General features: G+C 44.4%; 1 protein-coding gene across 1 annotated transcript in view; it reads left to right on the top strand.

Moving 5' to 3' along the window:
• The window catches only part of LOC116078678 (heparan sulfate glucosamine 3-O-sulfotransferase 3B1-like), a 36,261-nt gene extending 35,078 nt beyond the window's left edge, over positions 1-1,183 (top strand). The window contains exons 3-4 of the mRNA XM_031354026.1: positions 572-775; positions 1,063-1,183. Of these exons, the coding sequence (XP_031209886.1) occupies positions 572-775; positions 1,063-1,183 (325 nt within the window). The remainder of the gene's footprint in view (positions 1-571; positions 776-1,062) is intronic.
• Positions 1,184-11,251: the final 10,068 nt, after the last annotated feature.

Raw genomic sequence — 11,251 nt, 5'->3', positions numbered from 1 at the left:
GCCTCGAACTCAGAAATCTGCCTGCCTCTGCCTCCCAAGTGCTGGGATTAAAGGCGTGTGGCACCACCACCCGGCTAATCCTCAATTTCTTAAGCCAGAGTGCTTAGAATGAGTAGATGGTTGATATTACTGCATTGTGATATTTGCAGAGGATTTTTTTTTGGGGGGGACACTTTATGGGCTAACTTGACAGGATGAGCAAAGTTACATGGAGAGAGAAGATATATTATCTTTAGAAACTAGTGAGAGGTGTCTCTAGGGATATTTTGATAACCAAATTTGTGGTTTTCTACAAGTTATAGCCCAGCTTGAATTAGCTCATTCTGGGCAATAAAATGCTCCCTGGGCTATGTTCATCCCTTAGATGTTACATCCATTTCTTCTTTTTCTCTTTTTTCTTCTTCTGTAGAGCTGGGGGTAGAGTCCTGGGCCTATTGTGCACTAGGCAAACACTGAGCCACACTCCCCCAGCCCATTTCACGGCCGTTTGCTCGTTTTCTTCTGTCTGTACTGCAGTATTGCCTGCATTTAGGCCAACCCCACACTGGCAGCATGATCTCCTGGCTGGCAGGTGTGTGGAGATGCCTGCGTGCAAGGTGCTCACTAGCCCGTACTTTGCTGTGCAGAAGGCTGTTTGCCATCAGAACAAGGGGGCCTCCCCTCACGTCAGCAGAGTCTTGCTCACAGGCAGAGGCAGTTGTCAAAGGCCTTCACCAAGGCTGCTCCCGGAGTCTGATGGTGTAACTCATGAAGTAGAAGAGCAATTCAGAGAATGGTACGTAGCCAAGTGGGAGGGGGCACGTGTGTGCCTTCCCGCCCTCTTCCCAAGCTGGACACTTCTTTTTTTATTATTATGTTTATTCTTTGCTTGATAATATAACAAAAACAGGACATATTGAGGTAGAAGGAAGTCATTTAGTCCGAACACTGAAGTGAGTCAAGATTCTGTTCTGGGTCAAATCCTTGGATCTGAGCAGATGTCGATAATTAGTGCTGATGGAGCAGGGTGAGATTTTCAGTGTTAGTCAAGTAAATCAAACACCACGTGCACCTCTTTATCAGGCCCCGTTGCTTGTTGTCCCTGGCTGATCGGATGCTGCATCTGTCCAAGATGTCGCTTCATCATGTGATAGTCATTACACACGGCCTCTTCTCGGAGGAGTTAGGGAACATGGAGAATTAAGCCTTAGGTCTGTCTCTTCCTGTATGGGCTGTCTGCAAGGCCACGGACCATCACTTCTGAGCTGCTAGGAGACAGACACCAGTTCATGTCCTGACAGTTTGTCCTGCCGTGTGTTTGAGATTTTTTTTTTTTCAGTTTGTAGGAAAGCTCTGGCATATTCCTGGTGTATTTTATTTCTGAAAACTTTCATTTCTTTCCTGTTTGAAAACAAAGAAAAATCCAGGGTTTTTTTTTTTTCCGTGTTTGTTTGTTTTTTTTTTAATTCCTATCCATGGAAAGCCTTCTCTTTGGGGATGTTTGCATGTAGGCGTGTGCTCATTTACTCTGTGGCACCTACGAAGGTACTTTGGATGGAGTGACTAGGGTGTAAACACTTCATTGAGTGGTGGAGAGATGTTCTGGGGGAGGGGACTCTTTGGGAGTCATTCTGAGAGACAGATGCACTTCAGTCTTTGGGAGAAACCCAGTTGTAGATCCTGCCTGGCTGCTCTCCTAACAACAGGAAATGGAGGACAAGTCAGTGAGAATCAAAGGTGGACTCTGGGGGGGAGGGTGTCAACTCTTTTTCCAGTTTTCCATAGAAATGGTTAATGAATTTTGAAGGTGTGATTAGTTTTTTTAATTTCATTTTTATAACATTAATTTATGACTGAGTTTCATTCAGCCCAGTAATCAAAAATGCTGTGCAAATTCTCGCAGTATGTCTTCTATAACGTGAATGTTAGAATAGCCAGTATGTACAAAAAAAAGTAAATCAAGTATTTTGTCCTATGTATAACACAAATTAATTTTACACAGAGAAAGATGTTTCTAGGAAAATGAAATTCTGGTAATTCATACTTTTTCTTTGTATGAACAAATAAAATATATTTTACCAACATGTGGGTCTGTTCTTGTTTTGCTGTGTTCATCAGTTGGAAAATTTGATATTGATATTTTTATATTTTGAAATATATATTGATATTTTTCAATAACTTGTCACATGTGGGCATGCTTACACACTCTCAAAGGCAGGTAGATTATTTGTGGGAGGGAGGAGCTTCTTTGTGTGTGTTTTTGAGACAGTCTCACAACTGTAGCCTAAGCTGCCTTCAAACTCACAGTGGTCCTGTGTCAGCCTCGAGTGCTGGCGTTACAGGCTCTGCTGTTTTTTCAGCCTAATTTGTTATCACACTAAAATAATTCTGTTTAGGGTGCGTGTGCACATGTGTGTGCTGAGTGCATGTATTTGCTGAGTGTGTGTGTGTGTGAATGAACCTGTAGTATCTGATTCTCTCCTGTCATGTAGTCTCAGGGTTGAACCCAGGTCATCAGAATTGGTAGCAAGCAACTTCACCCGCTGAGCGTCTTGCTAGCTCTGATTGTTCAGATTTTTTTTTCAAGATTATTTATCATTATATGTAAGTACACTGTAGCTATCTTCAGACACACCAGAAGAGAGCGTTAGATCTCATTCCAGAGGGTTGTGAGCCACCATGTGGTTGCTGGGATTTGAACTCAGGACCTCTGGAATAGTAGTCAGTGCTCTTAACCAGTGAGCCATCTCTCCAGCCTGACTGTTCAGATTTTTAAAGGTGAAGTAACAGAAACCAATTGATCCATAAGTATTGTGAATGGTTTTTCTGGTAAATAGCTGCGAAAGCCAGAGTAGGGTAGCCCTGTGCTCTGGGGAGAGCTTCTACCAGCCATCAAGTGTTGTCCAAATACTCAAGATCCTACCAGCTACTGAGGCCACTGTGTGCAAGCGCTTCAGGAGCCAGGATGGTTAGAAGTAGGCAGCCACGTATCCTATAACCTCCTATAACCGTCTGGTGTGAGAATGCTCCATGGCCTGGTGAGTAGAAATAACATTGTTTCTTTCTCACACGTGCTGCATGTTCTCATGTTAAAGTGGGACTCTTATCTTTGAGATAAAGACAGATTGGACAAGACAATGTAGATCTCCGGTTTTTCCAAAACCACCTTAGATAGCATATCATTTGCATGATTATAGGTTTTTACATTTAAAAAGAAAAAAAAACCCAACTGATTCTTATTGTACTTAAACTTTAAAACAAAAACCTGTTTTATTTTCCCAGATTCAGAAGTTTGCATGTTGCACATAATATTGCTTCGGAGTAATATTCGTGTGCACAGAGCCTTCTGTCTATAGCATGCAAACACAAATGTGTATGCCAGGTGCTGTGTTGGCTCAGCAAGGATCCACCTTACATGCAATTGCTGTTTAAGCAAAATGACTAATCAAACCAGAACTATCTGTCCAGGTGATTTTCCAGAGGTGGATTGTTCTCAAAAAACAAAACGGTAGGTAGTACACACAGGTGGTATTAGTCGTGTTTGCAAGTAACAGATTCAGGGGCTCCAACGTAGGAGGTAATGCACTCTGACCCAGGCATTGAGAGAGGGGACTGCCAACATGGCTTAAGGGTAGGGAAGAACTGCAGTTCTCAGAACATGGGCAGTCATCCTTGCCTCTCAAAGAATAAAAGTCACAGTGAAACCAGTTTTTCTTCCTTCACAAAACCTAAATAATAACCCAGTAATGACCCCTTGGCAACATTAGGATTGCTTAGTTTCTCCTCCTGTCTTTGATTAAGACATAAAATTGACTGCTTTCAAAGTTACAGCTTCCTCAGCTGTGATACCACTGTACTCAAGTGTAATTACAAAAGAAAACCCTTAATTTAATAAGCTATGTTTTGTTTACTTGAGTGTGTGTGTGTGTGTGTGTGTGTGTGTGAGTGTATACAGCTCAGAATACAAATTGAAAAAGTTCTCTCCTTCTACCACATGGGCCTTTGAGACGGAACTCAGCTCATCTGACCATCTGACTTGGTTTCAAAAGGCACATTGTAATTTCAAGTGGAAATCCATTGGCACTAGTCACTCAGGTGTGATAGAACACTACCACAATCTCAATACTGGGGTGCTGATGTTAAACTGTAGGTTTGAAGTCAGCATGGTCCCTACCAAACAAATGCCTGCTCCCCAAGGATGTAATAAAGGGTGTGAAAAATAAGAATATTCATTTTTACGTAGACAGTGTGGCGGAAGCCCCATTGGTCTTGGTTGGCCTCACTATTCCTTGCACTGTTGGCAAAATGGACACTTGATGGAACTCAGGGTCTCGCTTGAAGAACAGAAGATTATTGAAGGGATCGACTGCTACTCCGTGTTATTTAGGGTTGAACCCAGGCATGCAGTGAACAGGATCACCCTTCCCCCGGTCATCTGAATATTCCGCTTTCCCATGCAGGAAAGCACAGACTCTTCACAAAGAGGGAGTAGAGGCACAGAGATGGAGACTGGAAAGCTGTTTGGGGAAGGGTTTGAGAAAAGAGGAGGCAAGTTGGTCAGCAAGCAGAGCAGGTCACTAGCAATATGCCACGAGGTGACCTGTGTGTCAACATTGCGATTCCATGTCCTAGCCCATCAGTTTCCACGGAGACGCAGTGAGGTGGGTGGCAGTCCATATACTCATTAACCTGACAGTGCACAGGTTAGAGCAGAAAGAAGTGTTTGACCTTGGGCAATAGATAACCTGGCCTTAATCCTAAAGTTCAAGCAGACCCCAGACCATTTTACATGTATGTTCTCTGAGCTGAGAGACCCTAAATAGGTAGTCTGATGCTATGTCTCTAATCTAAAAGCCTGACACCCAAAATGCTTCAGAAAACAAAACACTTTCAGCACCAATAGGAAGTCCCAAGGAGATGATCCCACGGTGCCCTCATGACCGGTCATCTTCGTACAGTTATCTTTAGCTATGGAACACAAGTGAGAGACTTGTTTAGATCTGTATTTCACTCCCAACATATTCTACAATGCAGACACAGGTACCCCTAAATCTGATAAACACCCACAGTTTGATGTGTACTTTTAACCCAACATAGTTCAGATAAAGTTCTCAGTCTGTGTTGAAGGAGAGAGCATCTTCATGATCCTGGTGTTTTTCAAAGTGAAATTTCCTGATGACGTTAGTACAACTGGGAAATGTGTCAGAAATGTTTGCTTTTGGCCCCTCCTCATACCTCCTGAATCTTTTTTTTTTTTTAACATTTGAACATGCTTTCCATGTGTGTATTAATTTTTCTCATGGCTTCCATTAAATATCTGATGAAAACTGACTTGACCGAGTAAGGGTTTGTTTGAGCCACGGTTTAGGGAGGGATGCAACCCCCGTCCCCCAACAGAGGAACTGTAGGGTCAGGAGCACAGACAGTAGCTCTTACACTGTGTCTGCTATCAGGAGCTGACAGGCAGTGGGTTGGATTATAAACCCAACGCCCTCCCCCAGTGACCCATTTCCTCCACTGAGGCTCACAAGGTTGAAGATTCTTCAACCTCTAAAAGAGTGCCATCAGCTGGGGACCAAATATTCAAACCTACGGACCTGTCCGGAACTGTGCCCAGTCAAATTACAAGGTTATTTTGACAGAATTTTAAGAACCCCAGGGTTTGAACATGGGCATTATATCATGCTGAAAATAGAAAACTGGACTTTCTAAATCAAGTATGTTTTCCTCTGTTACATGATTTTTATCAAAAGGAAGAGGGCAGTGAACCATAAAGTCACCCATTATAACTCTGATTATAACTCCCCCTTTATGGATAGCTCCTTCACGATTGGCTAGCAGCCTTCTGATAGTAGCCAGAGCTCATGGCTCCCAAGGCTGTCTGTATGATGTGTGTGTCCTGAACTGCCCTGAATCAGAACTATGCACTACCAGGCTCTCATTTTGTTTTTCCTTACCTGGCAGAGTCAGACTTCCAGTAGTACATCTAGTGTCTTGTGGGTAATTGGTAATGGATCATTATTATATCCTATCCCTTGCAACTGAGCACATCTTGGTTACTTACTGACTATTCAAAGTGGAAGCATCCCTGGTCCTCCAGTCATCTTTCAGGGCAATAAGCGCACACCTACCTGCAGTTCCCAGTCATGGCATGTCCTTTAACTCTTACTCATCATTCTATGTGGGCAAGAATACATAACGACACAAAGTCAAGGGTAGTCATGTTTACAGGTTCATGCTAACCTCCAACTGAGGATATGGGATGCTCTCGTTCCTGTCCAATATTCTATATTTTGTGATCTAAAAGTGACTGTAGGGCCTCCGTGGATTAGGGATTTTTTTGAGAAAAGTGAGTGGCAAGGGATTGAGGCTATTTCCTAAAACCTGCTTTTATCCCTTTAAAATATTCCCTTTCCCCACCCCCACGACTGCCAGCTCCTTCTTTAGTGTCTCCTTTGCCATGTAGAAGCCATTCATAATTCATCCAAAAGATCCTGACATCAGAGCATCTGGGACTTCCCTGATTCTCCTGTGATGTTGTCTCTAAGAGAAGAGGGGGCTGCAGCCTCCCTTGGAGCGGGAAACAGCAAGAAGTTTCTAGATAACCTCATGAAAGGAGGTCCCAGGCAAGAGGGATGCTGGGAAGAACATACGTGGGAGATGGTTTCCCCATCGACTGGAGCAAGAGTAGATCAGAGTCCAGCTGGTTCACTCATGGCATAGATTTGTCAGAGGCCTGCTACACTAGGGATGTGCATCCTGCCTCAAGGAATTTGCTTTCCTGGTAAAGTAGAAAGACCCATAAGTGATGTCCCAGAAGTGGCTTGTGACTAGGGCTGCAATGGGGTGTAGCCAAGTATTGATCATTTTTTTCTGGGTAACAACACTGAATAAATACATTTTTTATATTTATTTAGAACAAAGAAGATTTATTTATTTATAAATAAATCAGAAGATTGCAGGGGCAGAGACATTTTACTACAGGTCATTGGAAAGAAGAATGGGTTATGTGGCTCAGTTCTCAAAGACACAAACTTCAGAAACAGGGTTGAGGGGATAAGGGTATGGCCAATGCTGCCTTCTCTGGTCCAAAGCTAATAGCCTGGAAACCCCTGAAGGGACACTGACACAAGATCCAGAGGCCAAAGGACCTGGTGTCTGATGTCCAAAGGCAGGACCCAGGGAAACTCATCCAGAAGGACAAGCCAGGCAGAGTTACCCTCAATTCACTTTTCTCTTCCACGTAGACTCCCAGTGGAATGGATGGGGTAGTGTGCATCCACAGCAGGTCATGCCTTTCACTTCTGTTTGCTGACGCACATGACAATCTTCTCTGGAGACTCCGGTCTGCTTACTAGCTGCCTAGGCATCTCTCTGGCCAGAGAAAACCAACTACAGAGCACTCAACAGAGATACAACCTGAAGCTTTTCCAGAAGAGGAAAGGGGAAAAGCCTTCAGGTCCACCACAGCCCAGCCATGTTGAGCTCCAGAACTCTCCCTGCTTATGTGCCTGGCATCATTTACAGTCCTCACTAAGTGCCACAGCCCTAACTAAGTGCCATCAGGATGACGTCCATACAAACTCCCAAACCCATTCACTCCAGTCTGCCTCCTCTGAAACTATTCTGTTCTGTGTGCTGAGCTCCTGTGGGAGAAAGCCATGCCCCTGGCCGCCCACGCATGTCCCCTCTGCCCTCAGATCAATTCTGTACACAATAGATTAGGGAATCTTTAAATCACTAGTTGGACTATGTGCTTCCATGTGAAGACCTCTTAGCTAATCTTCTGTTTCATCTCAGACGCACAGCCTCAGCTACTCAGGATAGCACAGGAGTACAAAGCCAGGGGAACTAGCCTGTAACCTCAATACTAAGGAGGCTGCAGCAGGAGGATCACAAGTTTGAGGCTACCCTGGGCTATATAGTGAACTCAAAGTCAGCCTGTGATGTATAGGAAGAGTTCTCTCACAACTAATCAAGATGTCCAGCACACTAGACTAGGTTGGGAACTCGATGCTTAAGTAGGCTACCAGTGTGAGCACGTAGTCATGCTACTGTGTTGTAGGCAGAAATGGAAGGTTGATCCTAGATGAGGAAAGAAGGGAGGTCTTGGGGGATGATTTAGTCTTAATCTAGTTACATCTGCAGAGGCTCAATGTCCAAACAAGATTACCAGCACAAGTACTGGTGCATAGTACTTTAATATGCCTTTGGGGAGAGACCCCGTTCTACCACTGGAAGCCTCAGATTCAGTGTGTTTATTGGGAGGATGCTTCCTTCCAACATGCACCCCAGAGCCTGGCTGAGCTGTGATAGTTTTGTGACCCTTTATAGTGGAATAGCAGAGATGTTAGCTCTGTCTTTGGGAAAAAAAAGGGGGCTACTTGAGAAACAGTGCGGGAGGAAGGTGATACACAGCAAGACCCCCAGGAGATATGAGCCTCAATGTGGAAGATAAGTGTGGCTTTCCTGAGGTTTTCATCTGGTTATTTTATTTGGCTGTGAAATAAAAGCAAGGACTTGGAAGGCTGGGGGACTTGGGGGAAGCTCGTGTTGCAATCAGATTAGCACTTTAGAAAGATGGTGCTGGCCAGCGGCTCTAGAGACTAGATTGATGAATTAGGAGCCGAGGCGGAGAATCCTGTAGGGACTTTCAAGGACTCGGAGGACGGGTGTGGTGACCAGGATATGGAAATGTGTGGGAAATGGAGGGAAGCCAATAGTTTTGGGAGCCACAGAAAGTAAACTGAAAGATTTAGGGGTAAAAAGTCCCCAGGAGGACAAATGGGTTGGGCTCATGACTCAAACGCTTGGGTGGAGAACAGAGCTCTGACGGGAAACTGGAGGAGCATGCTGTTGCTGTGATGCAGATATTGAGAGCAGAAGTGGGAGCTGGCCGGGCAGGCCTCTGACTTGCTGATTAATGCTTGATTTTCAAGCCGGCCTGCTGCTCAGATGTCCCAACATGGGCATTGTCAGATCTCAGAAGCTCTTAGGTGCTTAGCTTGCAAAACATCAGGTGAGACCATCAGAAGTCAGGACACTGACACCAGCCTACCTGGCACACCCAGATGAATATTGCTTTTGATTTTTTGAAGGAACTCCAGCTGACCATGCCCCAGGAAGACAAGCTGTCCCATCTCAGAATTTATTGACACAAATACAACCATATAAAAACGTAAGTAACAGAACACAGTCACTAGGTACTAAATCCCCAATCCCTAAAACCCAAGTCTCTGAGACCCCTTCTGCGGAAGGTTTAAGAGATGACAAACCCCAAAACCACAAAGAAAATCATAGCTCCAGGCTCCACAGGGCCATCTGGGTGCCACCTCAGCACATCCGGCAATCGGTAGAACAGAAGAGCTCCAAAGTCCAGGTGCATGGGGAGGTTCAGGTCATGATTGTTCTTGGTGTTGGGTCACACTGATCCAGTATCAAAGGTCTCTTTGCTGTCTTCACCACCAGGCACTATTTCATGTACACTGTTTCCAGGGCATGTGTGAGAGCTTGGGACTAGTGGAAATGTTGGTCTGCTTTCAAAAGCAGGTGAATCCAGTGTCTAAGTAGGCTAAGAGTGTGGGCATGTTGTCACCTTGCTTCTTGGTAGGTAGAGGTAGAATATTAAGGTTGAGCCTTCCACACTGATGATATAGATGCCCATTTTCTTTATGAGGCTGGAATTGGTGACAAGCTGCTTCAGGTCCCTTATGCCTACCAGAGACTGGAGATGCCAAAGCCATACATGATCTCTTACCAGTGACTTTTGTAGTCTTTGTACTACTGGTCCTTGATGGCCATTATATGCAGGGTCACTATGTCTGAGAAGATGAGGCATTGGGTATGAGCTACTTGTCACAGGTGTGCAGCATTGAACATGGAGATGTTTACACTCTCCACCTTGCCCTTGGTAATGGTCACCACATGGTCTATGTTGCCAGCTTTGAAGATCTCAGTCTAATCAGAGATGATGGAACACTCATTTCCAAAGACCTATGGGCCTGGTTATGGTGGTGAACATGCAGAAGATGCCCATACTCAAGCATATGTCCAACACTACCTTGCCCTAGGGTGTAGCACATGAGGATGAACAGTTCATCTTTTAGCATCTTTTGGGGGATGTCACAGTGGGTGCAGGATGTCTTGTCTGCAGCATTGGGCTTCTTGCTGCTTTTGGTCTGGCCAGAGGAAACCTTCACTATTTTGGAGCTCTTAAAAGATAGGTAAAAAAGGAAGTTAAACAGCTTTTGGGAGCTGAGCCAGTGAACCTCCGAAGTTTGTTTCCTTGCGCTATCTTATAGAAAAGTAAAAAAACAATAAAAAATTACAAAGAATTCCCAGACATTTTGGCTCATGCATTTATGCCCAGCACAGGGGAAGCAGAGGCAGGTGGATCTCTGAGTTCAGGGTCAACATGGTCTACATTTCGAGTTCCAAGATAGTCAGGAATACATAGAAAGACCTTACCTCAAGAAAAAGAAGGGGCTGGCAAGATGGCTCAGTGGGTAAGAGTACTGACTGCTCTTCCAAAGGTCCTGAGTTCAAATTCCAGTAACCACATGGTGGCTCACAACTATCCATAATGAGATCAGATGCCCTCTTCTGGAGTGTCTGAACACAGTGTATTTACATATAATAAATAAATGAATCTTTAAAAAAAAAAGAAGAAAAAGAAGAAGAAGAGGAGGAGGAGGAAAAAGAAAAGTTGGAAGAGGAGGAGGAGGAGGAGGAAGAGGAGGAGGAAGACCAACAACAACAACTAATAAAACAAGAACAACAAAAATAGAGGTTTGTTATTGCACTATTAAAATAACAGACATTAGCTTTATAATCCAGGAACTTTGGCTCTTGCTCATCAGTCTTCTGAACAGTCCCTATTGTAGAGACACAGCTATCATCCAAAACTTATCCTGTGTACTTGATTTTTATTTCTGTGGCTTCCTGGGTCAGGGAAGATGAATTCGACAGAAGTTCAGGGCCATTTCCTTGGAAGAGAAACTCACTCATCTTCTGGGACCTGAGTTACTGAACGGGCAACTCCCTTCTCATTTGGTCCCAAGGTTGTTTGTACCTGGAAATTGTGGGTTTCAAGAGTGGCCCATCATCTGAGGAGTTATTGAAATGATCCCACAAGCATCCTAGTGAGCAGGATATGCCACTCTGCTCCTGACCGGAAGTAGGGAGGACAGTAGCCTGCTCCATGTTTCTAGCACTGGTCAAGGTGGAACAGCTTTTCTTCCCGTGGGGCCCCACTCAGTATGACTTGGATGTT

This window comes from Mastomys coucha, unplaced genomic scaffold, assembly GCF_008632895.1.
Source record: "Mastomys coucha isolate ucsf_1 unplaced genomic scaffold, UCSF_Mcou_1 pScaffold5, whole genome shotgun sequence".
NCBI lineage: Eukaryota > Metazoa > Chordata > Mammalia > Rodentia > Muridae > Mastomys > Mastomys coucha.
Note: the sequence above shows the minus strand (reverse complement) of the source record. Positions and strands in the feature narration are given on the sequence as shown.